This window comes from Myxine glutinosa, chromosome 6, assembly GCF_964187855.1.
Source record: "Myxine glutinosa chromosome 6, kmMyxGlut1.1, whole genome shotgun sequence".
Classification (NCBI taxonomy): Eukaryota; Metazoa; Chordata; class Myxini; order Myxiniformes; family Myxinidae; genus Myxine; species Myxine glutinosa.
The window spans coordinates 395872-413136 of NC_136266.1; the positions used below are offsets into that span (position 1 = coordinate 395872).

The window sequence follows — 17265 nt, forward strand, 5'->3', positions numbered from 1 at the left end:
GTTGGCCTGAGTGAAATTCCAGACTCGGCGACACTGAGGAGGCTCTCTGAGAATGGTCAGAGAGATGTCCACTTTAACAAGCACATGATCAGATGAGCCGATTGGAGCAGAAGAAGAGCAGCAGACATTTTCAGGGAAGTTAGTCATAACCAAGTCCAGAAGAGAAGATGCTCCGTTGATTGAGATCCGGGTCGGGAAATTGACAGATCGTGTCAGTCCCAGTGAGTCACAGAAGTCCTTTGCTGAAGACCCATGGCTGGTGAGAGAGGTACCCATACCCAGCCAACTGGCATGGTGACAATTGAAATCACCACATATGAGGAATAGAGAGTTGGGATGGGTAGATAGAAGTTGGTCCATGTTATCAGACAGCGAGATGTAGATGGAGTCATCACTGTTTGGTGGACGATACAACACACATATGAACAAGAGGTGGGAGCCGTAGCCAGAGGTACTCATTGGGTTTGGGAGGTGTAAGAGCAGTACACCGAGAGTGAGAAATAGAGTTTTTTGAAACAGTGAAACTCCGCCACTAGGACGAGGCTCAGGTCTATCATTCCGCAGGAGGGAGTAACCAGGGAGAGATACTTAAGAGTCATGGACGTCTTGACACTTGTATGTTTATGGAAAATGTTAGGCCTGCACAGGGCCAGCCAGCATGATGGTTTTAACAGTTTACTTCATAGAAGAACAGAAGCAATACAATGTGTTACAGTGATACAAATAATCACTCACCAATGGAGGGCACTGTGAGTGGCCTTGCAGCCTTTGGCTGAGCTGCTGCATTCCTAGTAGAGCTGGAACGACGACCTGGCTCAGTCTTGTCTTGAACGCGTCTTCGTTGAGTTAATCCAAAGCCCTACAAACAACACCAAGCATCAAGAAAATATTTTGCTGATTTTTGTTTTTGGCAAAGTTTCATTTTTTTCTCTTTTTGTATACATGGTCGAGGCTCATGGAAGAGGTCGACATGTTTAGACTACTATTCAACTTTAAATATGCATTCTCGTTACCCTCACGTGATGGGTAGCACCACAACACTAGCTTAGGCAAAATATGTTGAGCAAGACTGGTGGTGCAACCACAATCGTGTTAATTTAAAAAATACAACATAAATAGATGACACAGGGTGTATGTGTGCCGTGAAAAACAGGATGTGCATCAATGATGCACTTGTACAAGTCCGAGGAAAATGGTGGTGTTACTACAGCTGAGAGGATAATGAGACAGGGCTATGGAAACATGTTCAAGAGGTTATTAAAGGATGATATCAATAGGAGATAGTAGCAAAGATTGGGATAGGTGGGTTTGTGCAAGAAAGCAGTGTAAAGTGTAAAATGCTCAAAACAAAGTAGATCTCAAAGTAAAAGGAGGGTAAAGGTGAAGGGAATAAAGGAGTATCAAGGGCGAAGGCATTAACACTGCTCGGCCACTTCATTAGCAGCTTATCTTTCTCCTTAAACGCAAACGAGGTCAATACAGCTCTCCCCTATGGATGGCACCCGAGTATCAAATCTGTCTCTCATGGATTCTGTGGAATTCAAAGATCTCAACATTATGATCATGAATTATCATGGATTCTCATGAAAGATCTCAAGATTGAATCCCCCACAACAAGGCTGAAGTACAAGGCCTGCTGCTTTCACATTGCAGCCATGGGGTGGCCTCTCTGGTTTCTCCCGTCTATTCTCCATCATATGCTATTCTCCATCATTTGCTATTCTCCATCATTTGCTATTCTCCATCATTTGCTATTCTCCATCGTTTGCTATTCTCCATCATTTGCTATTCTCCATCATTTGCTATTCTCCATCATTTGCTATTCTCCATCATTTGCTGTTCTCCATCATTTGCTATTCTCCATCATTTGCTGTTCTCCATCATTTGCTGTTCTCCATAATTTGCTATTCTCCATCATTTGCTATTCTCCATCATTTGCTATTCTCCATCATTTGCTATTCTCCATCATTTGCTATTCTCCATCATTTGCTATTCTCCATCATTTGCTATTCTCCATCATTTGCTGTTCTCAATCATTTGCTATTCTCCATCATTTGCTATTCTCCATCATTTGATATTCTCCATCATTTGCTATTCTCCATCATTTGCTATTCTCCATCATTTGCTGTTCTCCATCATTTGCTGTTCTCCATCATTTGCTGTTCTCCATCATTTGCTGTTCTCCATCATTTGCTGTTCTCCATCATTTGCTATTTTCCATCATTTGCTATTCTCCATCATTTGCTGTTCTCCATCATTTGCTATTCTCCATCATTTGCTATTCTCCATCATTTGCTATTCTCCATCATTTGCTGTTCTCCATCATTTGCTATTCTCCATCATTTGCTATTCTCCATCATTTGCTATTCTCCATCATTTCCTGTTCTCCATCATTTCCTGTTCTCCATCATTTGCTATTCTCCATCATTTGCTATTCTCCATCATTTGCTGTTCTCCATCATTTGCTGTTCACCATCATTTGCTATTCTCCATCATTTGCTATTCTCCATCATTTGCTGTTCTCCATCATTTGCTGTTCTCCATCATTTGCTATTCTCCATCATTTGCTGTTCTCCATCATTTGCTGTTCTCCATCATTTGCTATTCTCCATCATTTGCTATTCTCCATCATTTGCTATTCTCCATCATTTACTATTCTCCATCATTTGCTGTTCTCCATCATTTGCTGTTCTCCATCATTTGCTGTTCTCCATCATTTGCTGTTCTCCATCATTTGCTGTTCTCCATCATTTGCTATTCTCCATCATTTGCTATTCTCCATCATTTGCTGTTCTCCATCATTTGCTATTCTCCATCATTTGCTATTCTCCATCATTTGCTATTCTCCATCATTTGCTATTCTCCATCATTTGCTGTTCTCCATCATTTGCTATTCTCCATCATTTGTTATTCTCCATCATTTGCTATTCTCCATCATTTGCTATTCTCCATCATTTGTTATTCTCCATCATTTGCTATTCTCCATCATTTGCTATTCTCCATCATTTGCTATTCTCCATCATTTGCTATTCTCCATCATTTGCTATTCTCCATCATTTGCTATTCTCCATCATTTGCTATTCTCCATCATTTGCTATTCTCCATCATTTGCTATTCTCCACCATTTGCTGTTCTCCATCATTTGCTGTTCTCCATCATTTGCTATTCTCCATCATTTGCTATTCTCCATCATTTGCTGTTCTCCATCATTTGCTGTTCTCCATCATTTGCTGTTCTCCATCATTTGCTGTTCTCCATCATTTGCTATTCTCCATCATTTGCTATTCTCCATCATTTGCTATTCTCCATCATTTGCTATTCTCCATCATTTGCTGTTCTCCATAATTTGCTATTCTCCATCATTTGCTATTCTCTATCATTTGCTGTTCTCCATCACCTTTGCTCTCTTAGTCCTCTGACCCTCAACAGCAACTCCAGGGTGTATGTGTTCTTCCCTTCTGGTGAAACTTCCAAAATCCAGGTTGACTGCACACCTCAACTCTTTATTCCTCGCTTCTCGCACTCTGTCTCACCTTTCCCTCCACGGCTTCAAGGAAATGCATCGTCGCCCGTGTCATTCCCAATTCTGACCTCATGACCTTTATTACCCACATTAACCTTCGTTGTTAGTTTCAGTGTTTCCCCCTTCCTCCTTGTCTTCTTATCTTGTTCATTCGTTCCCTTGATGTTTGTCCCAATGTCAGCTCTGCCTTGCTCCTGTAAATAATAAAAACAAAAAACAATCGCCCTCAAAAGAACTCTGCCAGGTCATTGTCTCCATGATGATATATAATTAACAGCAGCAGCTGTCGACTCCAATCACTGATTTGAATTCGAGTGTTCAAGTCAAACTATCTTTGGCCTCCAAACGACCTTGCAAGCCATGTCTCTGCGCACACTTATGCTTGCACTCTCATGCTTGCACTCTCATGATTGCACACTCATGCTTGCACTCTCATGCTTGCACACTCATGCTTGCACTCTCATGCTTGCACTCTCATGATTGCACACTCATGATTGTACTCTCATGTTTGCAGACTCATGCTTGCACACTCATGCTTGCGCTCTCATGATTGCACACTCATGCTTGCACTCTCATGCTTACATTCTCATGCTTGCACACTCATGCTTGCACTCTCAAGCTTGCACTCTCATGATTGCACACTCAAGCTTGCACTCTCATGCTTGCACTCTCATGCTTGCACTCTCATGATTGCACACTCAAGCTTGCACTCTCATGCTTGCACTCTCATGATTGCACACTCATGCTTGCACTCTCATGATTGTACTCTCATGCTTGCACACTCATGCTTGCACTATCATGATTGCACACTCAAGCTTGCACACTCATGCTTGCTTACACTCTCATGATTGCACACTCATGATTGCACACTCATGCTTGCACTCTCATGATTGCACACTCAAGCTTGCACACTCATGCTTGCACTCTCATGCTTGCACACTCATGCTTGCACTCTCATGATTGCACACTCATGCTTGCACTCTCATGATTGTACTCTCATGCTTGCACACTCATGCTTGCACTCTCAAGCTTGCACACTCATGCTTGCACTCTCATGATTGCACACTCATGCTTGCACACTCATGCTTGCACTCTCATGATTGCACACTCAAGCTTGCACTCTCATGCTTGCACTCTCATGATTGCACACTCATGCTTGCACTCATGATTGTACTCTCATGCTTGCACACTCATGCTTGCACTCTCATGATTGCACACTCAAGCTTGCACACTCATGCTTGCACTCTCATGATTGCACACTCATGCTTGCACATTCATGCTTGCACTCTCAGGCTTGCACACTCATGCTTGCACACTCATGCTTGCACACTCAAGCTTGCACTCTCATGCTTGCACACTCATGCTTGCACTCTCATGCTTGCACTCTCATGCTTGCACACTCATGCTTGCACTCTCATGCTTGCACTCTCATGATTGCACACTCATGCTTGCACTCTCATGCTTGCACACTCATGCTTGCACTCTCATGCTTGCACTCTCATGATTGCACACTCATGATTGTACTCTCATGTTTGCAGACTCATGCTTGCACACTCATGATTGCACTCTCATGCTTGCGCTCTCATGATTGCACACTCATGCTTGCACTCTCATGCTTACATTCTCATGCTTGCACACTCATGCTTGCACTCTCAAGCTTGCACTCTCATGATTGCACACTCAAGCTTGCACTCTCATGCTTGCACTCTCATGCTTGCACTCTCATGATTGCACACTCAAGCTTGCACTCTCATGCTTGCACTCTCATGATTGCACACTCATGCTTGCACTCTCATGATTGTACTCTCATGCTTGCACACTCATGCTTGCACTATCATGATTGCACACTCAAGCTTACACACTCATGCTTGCTTACACTCTCATGATTGCACACTCATGATTGCACACTCATGCTTGCACTCTCATGATTGCACACTCAAGCTTGCACACTCATGCTTGCACTCTCATGCTTGCACACTCATGCTTGCACTCTCATGATTGCACACTCATGCTTGCACTCTCAAGCTTGCACTCTCATGATTGCACACTCAAGCTTGCACTCTCATGCTTGCACTCTCATGCTTGCACTCTCATGATTGCACACTCAAGCTTGCACTCTCATGCTTGCACTCTCATGATTGCACACTCATGCTTGCACTCTCATGATTGTACTCTCATGCTTGCACACTCATGCTTGCACTATCATGATTGCACACTCAAGCTTACACACTCATGCTTGCTTACACTCTCATGATTGCACACTCATGATTGCACACTCATGCTTGCACTCTCATGATTGCACACTCAAGCTTGCACACTCATGCTTGCACTCTCATGCTTGCACACTCATGCTTGCACTCTCATGATTGCACACTCAAGCTTGCACTCTCATGCTTGCACTCTCATGATTGCACAATCATGCTTGCACACTCATGCTTGCACACTCATGCTTGCACGTAACATATATTGGTAAGAAACCCGGTAATATAGTTGAATTTTCTGTAAGCTGCAGACAACGTTTACGTTCTGATAATCACATCATCTCATCAGAAGCTAGGACCATGTTTGGCCTTAATCTTTTCATATTACAGTATATCTTCTCTTCTTCCGTGCGTAATTACGTATGTAATTAATAAATGGTCCTTTGTCAGCAAAGTGAAAGGTGTGTGTGTGTGTGTGTGTGTGTGTGTGTGTGTGTGTGTGTGTGTGTGTGTGTGTGTGTGTGTGTGTGTGTGTGTGTGTGTGTGTGTGTGTGTGTGTGTGTGTGTGTGTGTGTGTGTGTTATCTGTTGTGTGTGTGTTGTGTGTGTCTATATTATTTTTGATACGGGACAACAATTCCAACAGATTGGCGTAGTCGGCCGGGGTCTCACTGGTTGGAGGGCAGAGCGAGGTCACCACCGAGCTGACGGCAACCACCTGGCCGGCCCAATAACTAAGGTGAGATCTTTCTCTGTTAGTAGGTGTTGCCGTCGCTGGGTGGCCTGCTTCGCTCCTGCCCAAAGACTTGGCGTGAGACCGAACCAAAGGTAATCGTTAAAGATAACAGACAAAAGGATTATTTATTAACAAGTGTCCATGTCAGTGTTAAGGATGCGTGTGATAGACAATAGAAGAACGGAAAATTGATTCTTTGAAGACTGTCTATCGATTATCACAGAAAGGAAAATAAAGGACAAGGATGGAAAATAGTGGGGGCAAAGCGGATAACTCTGCGGAGCCGGTGGTTGGATTCTGTACGGGGTACATGTGGAAAATACGTGGAACAGGAGCGATAAGGGATGTGAAAGTATGAAATAAACGGACAAAGGTACTGTGCAAGGAATTCACAGTCGAAGGATTGTTCAGTAGAAAATGCATTGAAAACTTACGTAAGGAGTGGGGAAAAGAGTCAAGGCTGTAGGAACAAAAAGCAAGGTAGATTGGCAAGTATTTACCTTGTGGATGGAAGAATGCCACCGCAGAGGAGGAATCAAAAAGGGCTAGCTTAAAGGGGAGGTCGGGGGGGGGGTCGCAATTTACCGGTGGATGGAGGACCGAGAAGGAGACAGTTGAGGAGATGCGAGCTGGTGGCCACCAAGGAACAGGGTAAGGGGACCATGAAATGCGTCCTTCCATGTTCTTTGTATGCCAAGCATCTGCCAAAACTTGCTCTCTTCACGGTGTTCTGACTATACGGGTGATGTGATCTGGAACATAGACTTTAATCATTTTAATGGCAAAAGGTTCAGGGAACTTGGGTCGACAGAAGGGATCTGGGATCACTATTGGAACTGGGTTCCACATGTAGGACAAAGGTAGTCTGGGACTCTTCTAATGGGATTAGATGAGCGAGTCGAACCGCTGGCGGCAGGAAGCCAAGATAAAGGGATTAAAGTGCACCGTGCATCTTGTGGTTGTTGGGTTGTCATTTTGAGGTGTATTCGTAAATGTGCATTGAGTTACATCATGGACGAGGTGCTGTGCTGTTTATTGTTTATCGAATGAAAATTGGGTATTTGATAAAAGGAAATCCTGGAATAACATGAGATGAGAGTTATAACATGTAAAAATAAATTAAAGTCGAGGGTGACCCAGTAAATGTTGACAATATCTGAATTGAGAGCCATTGTGAATTTTCTACCCTCCATTTGGGTCGGAAATGTGTGGCATTTGCTGTCCGAGCTCAAAACTGGCGTGTTTCCATAGCTCGAGAGGTCGTGAAAGCTTGTAAACATTCCGGAGGAATGAAAACACCTCAAGGACTAGGTCTGAAAGGAGAACTTTTGGTAAATGCATAAAAACACAGTGAGATGTGAAATGACCAACAAAACTTGACATTAGGGAGAATGCCTGTCCGAGGCTGACTACCACGGAGGAGTTATTACAGGTAGATCAGAAATTGGGGTCAATTGACACTCTAACAGTATGGTGAAGTCTTAGACTTCATTGATGGCTTTGCAATCTTAAAAAGGAAGTGGAGAATATGCTCGAGAAAGGCATCATTAAATGGCGCATAAGCGAGTTGCCAGTTTTCGTTGTTGTAAAAATAAAAACGGGTGAATTAAGTGACATGAACAGACTCTTATCCAATCTATAGGATGGATAATTTATACCACGGAATGGATCAAACCAAATTTATGAGCAAATGTGGCGTGCTGGAGTGTCACAGACTGATGCCAAACTGACCAACAATCTGGCAAAATTGGCATTTGCAAAACCAAAGGTTGGATTTTGAGGTCATATTGTGGAATTATTTTAATTTTTTTTTGGATACAGAATCGAGGCTCGTGTAAGAGCTAACACATTGAACATGAAAACATGCACAGGCACATAAAACATGCATCGAAGGGAGCAGGAGACAAGAGGGGGCGGAGAGGGAAGCACACGAGCACAACAACAGAAGAGAACAGGGATGTCGTAGATCTGTGGAAGAGGGAGGGCTGGGGGAGGAGGGAGGGTTACATGGTACAAGCAAATTAACACTTGTGGGAATTTCAGGAAAGAAGTTTGGGATTGGAAGAGGCAGAATTGGGTTGTGTTTTAATGGGGGTAGAAAAGATCAAGGTTTTGGATGGGGAAGATAAGAGATGGTGGTGAACAGCTGTTTTAAAGACCTGGAGTGAGGAGTGGGATTTAAGAGAGTAAGGGAGTTTGTTCCAGACACGGGAGAAAAGAGGAATGAAGAAGTGAAGGTGAGCAGAGAGTCTTGATTTTGGCAGTTTAACCAGAAAAGGGTTGCTGGTAGATCTTGTGTGTCCCGCAGGAATATTTGGGGGACAGAGCACAGACATAGCAGGGGGGGCAAGGCAGGAGAGGAAGGAGTCAGTAGAAGACAGAAAGACCACCTACCTGCCTGCAGTGAGAGAGAGAAAGGCCCTCAGAATCAGCTTCATCGCTTGAGATTCCAATGATTCTGAATGGTTTGGTTTCAACCACGTGAAGACGAGCTAGGTGTGAGGCAGGAGCACCAGCCCAGAGGGGAGAGCAGTATTCCATTGAGCTGCGCATGAAAGCTCAGAAGTCCCCAGAAAGGACTGCGCACGACGGAGGATGCCCAGTCGGCGACTGGCTTTGGAGGCCAGCTTGGAAATGTGTTTTTCCCAGAAAGATCATGGCACATAGTGAGACCCAAAAGCTTGAGTGACAGAACTTCTTGGGGAGGATTATTCAGAAAGTGGATGGGAGGGTTGTCCAGTCGGTCTTTTCGGAGAGACATCGTAAGAGTGTGAGATTTGTCAGGATTGAAAGACATGTTCCACTTGTTTGACCAGTCTGTGATTTTGTCCAGGTCTGCAGAGAGTGAGGAGGCTGCAGACTGCCGATCTGAGGGATGAGGTATGGAGCGGCAGAGAGTGGAGTCATCAGCAAAGAGGTAGAGAGGATTTTCAAGAGAGTCAGAGAGATCATTGATGAAGACCAGAAAAAGCACAGGGCCCAGAACACTGCTTCGGGGAACTCCAGCCTGAACAGGAAGGGGGAGATGAGGGAAATCCATTCAGGGCCACACGTTGACTACAACCAGCGAGGAAGTCTGCAAGCCATGCATGGAGATTTCCATTGATACCATAGGAGGAGAGTTTGGTGTGCAGGGTGTGGTGCCAGACCGTATCGAAGGCACGAGATATGTCGAGGGAGACAGCTCCGATTTCCTGTTTGGCATTGAGGACCTCCATCCATTGTTGAGAAAGCAGAAGCAGCATGTCCAGAGTAGAATGACCTGGTCTGAATCAAGATTGATGATCGGAGATCAAGCCATTGGAGAAGAGGAAGGATTTGATATCCGAAGCAATGATGGATTCCATGACTTTGCTGATTATTGGGAGCAGACTGATTGGTCTGAAGTTGCAAGGATCTGTTTTTGCACCTTTTTGTGTAAAGCGGTAATGTTGGTGATTTCCAAGCAGATGGAAGATGACCTTGAGCAAAAGAGGGGATGAACACAATTGAGAGAGGGTGTGAAAGAACAGAGAGAGGGTGAGATAGAGCGGCAGAGCAGGATTTTAGGACCAGTGGGATGATGCCGTCTGGTCTAGTTGCAGAATCAGAGTCGAGGTGTGACGAACTTCTCCACCTTGTCAGGCGAGAATGACACAGAGTCCAGGAGCAGTTGGGTTTGACTGGGTAAGGTGGGTGCAGATAGAGATGGGTTTGGGACACAAGATTTTGAGGAAAACATAGAGTTGAGGCCTTCGGCTATGTCACGTGCGGTGTCAACGTGCGGAAAGTTTAAGCATATTTAAATAATATTTAAACAGAATCGTGAAGAACAATCTTATATTCACAAAATACCAACGGAGAGAGGGCCTCGAGGGACAACCACGAGTAATGTTAGTTAATAGATTGAAGTAAATGTTAATATCTTATGTTATGTTAATAATCCATAGTTAATGGATTGAAGTGGTGAATGGTTCATGAATCAATAAGCGGTGTAACCACGGAAGTAAGGAATTAGCCTCGGTTTTTTTTAATGGTAATATCATTTTCGTAACATTGATAACGTAACGTTAATATTATAATAAATGTAATCGTAACACTAATCCCTTCGTTGTGACTGCAAAGTTACTGGAGGTTAAAATATATTTTCTATATATTAATGTAGTGGCAGTTTTGTGTCACGCTACATCATTAGGTCTATCTTCAATTAAAGTATCAAACAAACCCGGCTACGCCGCTGTTAGGCGTTCGGTCTTGTTTTGCAATGACGAATGGTCAAATGACGGTCAAATGGAGAATCACACACACCTCAACACACACTCTCACATACCATCTTCACTCACACACACCAGCCACATAGGTAATAAAGATAAGGATTGTGTGGGATTGATACATATTTAATTATCTCTTTACAACATGCTGAGGATGTGAATAAGAATTATTGCTGGACTTGCCTCAATGTCCTATGACTGAAGAGACAACGGAAAATATAACCATCGCAGGACCACTAAGATTTCCAACTGGATCTGTGGAGGTATTGCTTCACTGAGCCACAGGTAGTTTTATTGGGGGGGGGGGGGGGGTTATGTGGTATCCCACATGTGTTTGCCTATTATCTATGCCAAACCCCAAGCCAAAGAGGAGAAAACTCTTTACGTTGACGGGTCAGCTTCAAGAGTGATGGATGGTAGAATAAACTCGGGTTATGGGGTGCTCGAGAGTGGACGCCTCCCTCCCACCTTTTCGGCACAAAGGGCATAAATATGTGCACTAATAGCTGCATGTCTGCTAGCGAGGGATGTCCGAGTTGGTATATTCATGGATTCGGCATATGCATGGGGAATAGCCCATGACACAGCAGCAATTTGGAAGATGCGAGGATTTTTGACGTCATCTGGGGCACCTATTTGTAATGGTGACATAATACAGGAATTGTTGCATGTGATACAACAGCCGAAGGAAATAGCCATAATTAAATGCCGGGCAAAAAACAAAACACACAGATGAAGTTTCAAAAGGAAACGCGAGAGCGGATGAGGCCGCGAAACAAGCCGCGTTGCTACCAACTGTTAGCCAGATGATAAACAGAGTAGTGGCAGAAGAGTCGACAACCACTATTGACGATGTTAGACTCTTGCAACAACAAACGTGCAGAAAGAACGACAGTCATGGGCTCAGTCAGGGTGCCAGCAGTCAAAGACAGATAACATTTGGCGAAATGCAGAAGGGAAAATAGTGGCTCCCAAAGTGCTCCTTCCATGGCATGCACGGTTGGCGCATGGGCATGGCCACACGTGCAAGAGAGGGATGATAGCTGAGGTACATAACACGTGGTTTGCTCCAGGGTTTAGTGGAGTAGCCACTAGTTGTCAACAATGTATGATATGTCAACAAGGTAATGTAGGAGTGGCAAAGAGACAAAAGGTGGGTGCACATCCTTCACCTTGGGGTCCGTTCGGCTATGTACAGAGAGATGTTGTGCAAATGCCACCAAGCTGTGGTTTTAAGTACCTACTTGCAGGAGTAGACATGTTAACTAAATGGACAAAAGCGTATCCATGTAAGAAATGTGATGCTATTACTGTGGTAAAATTGTTACTGAAAGAATATATCTGTAGGTATGGCATACCATACAAGATAAGCAGTGACAAAGGGGGACATTTTACAGCAGATATAACAAAGGAACTATGCAAGGTACTGCAAATAAAACAGTCTTTTCATTGTGTATATCACCTTGAATCAGCAGTTGCGGTGGAACGACAAAATGACATTCTTGAAAACAAATTGGAAAAGATTTGTGATCAGACAGGTTTGAAATGGCCTGATGCGATCCCGTTAGCTTTAATGACAATGCGTTCTGTGGTCAACAGATGGACAGGTCTGTCATCACATGAGATTTTCATGGGACGACCAATGCATGTTCCAGTAACAGCACCTTACAACTTGGTAAAGATGGACATACATTTTATGGAGAATGCGGTATTGAATTACTGCAAGGCATTGACAACTGTTGTCAAAAGTTTCCATTCACAGGTGAAAGAAGCGCAGCCAGAACCCATCATGGAGCAGGTGCACCCCTTTCAGCCAGGTAACTGGGTGATGGTGAAACATTTCCCGAGGAAACATTCTTTGCAGCCCTGCTGGACAGCAGGTCCATACCAGGTATTGCTGACATCATTGACAGCGCTCAGGTGTCAAGGTAAGCCCTCTTGGTACATGTATCTCACTGTAAATGAGCATTTGGAGTCTGGAGAGAGACAACCAACAACCACCAAAATGGGAAAGATGAGCAACCTGCAAGGGTGGATGATAGTCTTGGCAATACTAATGCTCAGAAATAAAGAAATAAGGGGTGCAGCGGTGGACTGAAGCCATGTGGGCTATAATGATGACATACGCTGCAAATTGAGCATGATAAATAAATTCCCTTATAGGCCAGAGAACCAAAGTCATGTCATGTCCGCAGTAAGAAAGAAACGTGCCGTAGTGCTACATGATGCGATAACTGGACATCCTCTGAATACTTTCTTGGCCATGTCTCTGCAGCATGCCAATAATATGAACAAAAGTAAATGCTGGGTATGTTCGTAACTCCCTCATTCATCAAAGTTAGGGCTGCCCCTTTCGGTGATCCCATTCTCAGGTGAAGAATTATGTGGATATTTGGTTCACAGACAGTATCGTCCAACACCAACAAAATACAGCAGACAGATGCAGCGGTGGAAGCAAAAGTGGCTGAGACAATGAGAAAATGGAAGCAAGGGGGATACGGCTGCACTGACTACGGTAATTGGTACTACCCTAAGTATCGAAATGTTCGTAACCCCATTGAGGGGAGAGAAGGTGACTGACAGCGTTTAGTGTACGACTAACATTGCTTCACTATCTAAGGGAGAAGGATTACAAAAGTACCCATCATATTTTGAGGTAGTGAACAGGGAAATAGGGATAGTCTGCTTAGTTCAAAGGAATGGTAGTGGACTCTACCTGGGAGATTCACAATGTCTGTATTATACTGAGCATGGGGAACAAGAGGTAACTATAAAAGGATTAACCTATGGGACAGAAATAGGGATAAACATCTGGGAAAGCAAACTTGTGGCACTGCAGGCTCCATTAAACGGTACCTATTTTGTATGTGGGCACAAAGCATACTCATGGCTACCAGTGGGGTGGCGAGGGGCATGCTTCATGGGGTATGTACTTCCGAATATCCATATTCTGGATCAATCACCTTTCTCACTGAAGAATAGACAGAAAAGGTCTATTTCAGGATATGATCGATTCTTCATGATAGCCTTTCCTTTTTATGGAGCTGGGAAGGCTGCGGCTGAGCTCACTATTATGGCAGCTTCGTGAGAACATTTAAAATAGGAGCAAGAATAATTCATTACTTGTTCATTGGTTTGGTAATAATCCTAGGAATAATAATGGTGATATCGTGTTTGAAGGCCTCGAAAAATACTTGTCGAAGATGACAAATACGGAGATGGTGTTTTGAGAAGAGGAAAGTGAAAGTTTGGGTAAAAACGGGTCTGAAAGAAGTTCTTGCTGTGATTTAGAGGATGAGCTGAAGAGATTAAATCATATAATGTTGCTAAAGAATGACGAAAATCAAGAGCCGAGAGTGATAAATGCAGAGTGATGATGTGGAAGTGGCAAGGATGAGAACACATGCTGTGTTGTAGTTTTGTTAATTGAGTTTATCACCTCTGGGCGCTGTAAGGGGGGGAAAAGATAGGATGATTCCAAGGGCCCTGCACTGACAGTGGCCCTAAAAATTATTAGAACATTAGGTAAAATTTCTTGTGTGGGTATCAGTCTTGCATCAAATAGTGAATTCCATACTGTAAGCAGAAATATAAGCATCGTTTCAACCTCCTGGCAAAAATGTCGGGGAAACAATGTGTGCGCGCTTCATAGGGGCCCATTGTGATATCTTTTCATGGGGCCCAAAATCCCTGGCGGCGCCCCTGCTCTGGGCTAGGTTACTAGTCGGGGAAAATGTTTTTTGAAGCAATTGCTGGAAAGTGCAGTTGAGTGCTTGCAAAATATTAACTTCCTTTTCATTTTGGCTGTTGACATTTTGCATTTAAGATTGTTAGGACAATAGGAAAATATAATCATTGGTTTTGCGAATATTGGTGATTAAAATATCCATATATGATGAGGCTTTTATGTGGGTGTGTCGGAGAAATTGTGCTGCAGGATTGGGTTTTAGAAACATGACAACGATGCTGAGGAGGAGCTGAATGTGGGTGATGAGCCAGCAAACCTAAACGAGCCTCCTGAAGAAATTGTCTTGGGCACCGTGTTGGTGGTTAAAAGAGAGTTTATATTCAACTTGTCACTACTACAGATGAGACAAATTGCAGATAAAAGTCTTGAAGGACACCGAAGGTATCTTGGAGAAAAATGAGTGCTGTGAGCATGAGTGTCATGCTGAAGGAGATGAGATAATAGACAATTTGAAATGCAGATTAAGAAGAGTACCATTCACTTTGATTGTAACCCACTTGCAAACAAATATGAGTCAAAGTTTTGTTCATTGTTTTTTGTATATGCATATGAGTGTATTAATGTGGTGCTGATGATGTATGCCTTTGTGTTGGCAGGGAAGGTTGTGAACCTTTGTGTTGTGTACTGTCTCGTCTGCCAGAAGGAGTGGATGCACTTCAGGGAATTTGGCAGTCTTAAAGCTTCCAGGGTTTTTTTTCGGCGGGGGGGGGGGGGGGGTGGAGGGAGATCCTGGGTGTGGTGAAGGATAATTCTGGTGGGGAGAAAAGAGGGGCCTGGGCCAAGAGGGGGGTGTAGTCAGATTGTCAGCAATTGGTAACCAAAACGCTAACCCTCTCCGTTCCTGTCAGCAATTGGAACTGGCTTCATCCGCAATTGGTCAATAGGGGACTATCAGGGTGAAAAGGATAATTGTCATCTCTGGACCAATCACAAACAGCCATGGCCAGAAGCATGTTGGGAAAATGCATCATGTGACCTAGTTGAGCTAGGCCGAGGGAAATATGCTTGCTTGTACAGGTTTGGCTGAGAGCCATTTCACAGTTGCTGGGCAGAACTGATTCTTTGTGTGAGCTGGCAAAAACATGTTATATCTGTGGTTTGACCTTGTGTAACAAATGTGAAGCAAAGAGTCCTTACATCAACTTTTTGGTTCTTATCTTATGCTCCAGGCTTCTCTTTGTTTTATTTTCTTGTAAACAACTTGAGTATATATTCAATGCTGTCTTGAGGAGAATTTAGAGATCTGCTTGCCTGGTATCAAACATTTCTCTCCGTATGTACGTAATTAATAAATGGTCCTTTGTCAACAAAGTGAAAGCTGTCTGTTATTTTTGATACAGAACAACTCCCACAATAGCACCACCTGGTGGTGGTTGTAGACGGTATTACAATTTCCTTTTTAACCTGGGCAACACTGAGGGTAAAGCGCACTTTGCATGGGTAAATTTGTCCTCCTTCCCTTCTCCTGACTTCATCCGCAATTGGTCCATCAGCAAAGCGATGGGTAGGCTCCGCTCGTCCATAATACTATAGGAATTTCTTGCTCTCTTTTAAGAATCTCAGAACTTTGATTACATACATTAATCAGTCCGTGAGAGGCCATTGTGGAAAATCGCATCATATAAAGCATAAAATCGCTCCAAGCTCTTAATTTGAAGCTATAGTACCTACAAATGTGATGTATACAGCGATTCGTAGGTATGAAGACCAGACATTCGATGATATTAGTGAGGAAAGTGAAAAAATAAATTTTGAGTGTTTCATTGTGCAGAAACAGTTGTGGCCTGTTCCAAGGCAAGGCATTTTTGAGAAGGCCAAAACTTAAGACCCTGCGAGGGATGACCAAGGATAAAGCCTGATTTTGTTATAATTTAATAAGCCGGTTAATTCAATTCAAAAGGAGTGTTTTAATTTATTGAAACACCCTGTTTTCACTCATGCACTCCTTCGGATGCAAAGCAAAGCATGCAAAGTTTCAGGCTGCTAGGTTTCATGGTTTTAGAGATATGGAGGACACAACACACACACACACACACACACACACACACACACACACACACACACACACACACACACACACACACGTGGATACTTCGAGACTTGGTAGAACTCAGTTCCATCTCCCGACACCCACTCACATGTGGGGATAGCAGACAAAAGCAATAAACATGCATACACACACATTCATATACATGCACACATTCATACATATATACACACACACACACACACACATACACACACACACACACACACACACACACATTGGTTGAATTGGTACTCCTGAGTGGTATCCACCCCCTCCCCCATCCCGCCCCAGCTCTCTCCCTTCCACAGATCTACCGACGTCCCTGTTCTCTACTGTTGTTGTGCTTGTATATTTTCCTCTCTCTGGATCCCTGTATTGTATGTTTTATGTGTCCATGCATGTTTTTGTGTGTAATGTGTTAGCTCTTACATGAGCCCAGACTCTGTCAAAAAAAAAAAAGTTTTCAATAAGAAATTGAAATTCTTGTTCAAAAATCTGAAACTTCATACAGGGTGTTCCAAATAGATCCAGACAACTTTGGTTGCTAATATATTTAGAACCACAAATGATACCACGATACTCTTGAGTTTATATGATACAGAAACGCATAAGGTTTTGTGCACACCAGCAATACACCACAATGTGAGCTACGTTTGTCCCTCGCAGGACATCAAGGATCATGAGAACATGATCTGATGAACACGAGTTCTCGCCATGTTCAGCTCAGCATGTTTGCGTCCACCAGTGAGCATGCAGCTGTGATCCGAAAATGAATATCC

At 43.5% G+C, this 17265-nt stretch overlaps 1 protein-coding gene across 12 annotated transcripts in view; it reads right to left on the reverse strand.

The window, feature by feature from the left end:
- Positions 1-17265, reverse strand: part of RIMBP2 (RIMS binding protein 2) — a 716511-nt gene that overhangs the window by 209375 nt on the left and 489871 nt on the right. For all 12 annotated transcript variants that reach the window (XM_068119472.2, XM_068119471.2, XM_068119470.2 and 9 more), the window contains one exon: positions 736-859. In XM_068119472.2, coding sequence (XP_067975573.2) covers positions 736-859 — 124 coding nt within the window. The remainder of the gene's footprint in view (positions 1-735; positions 860-17265) is intronic.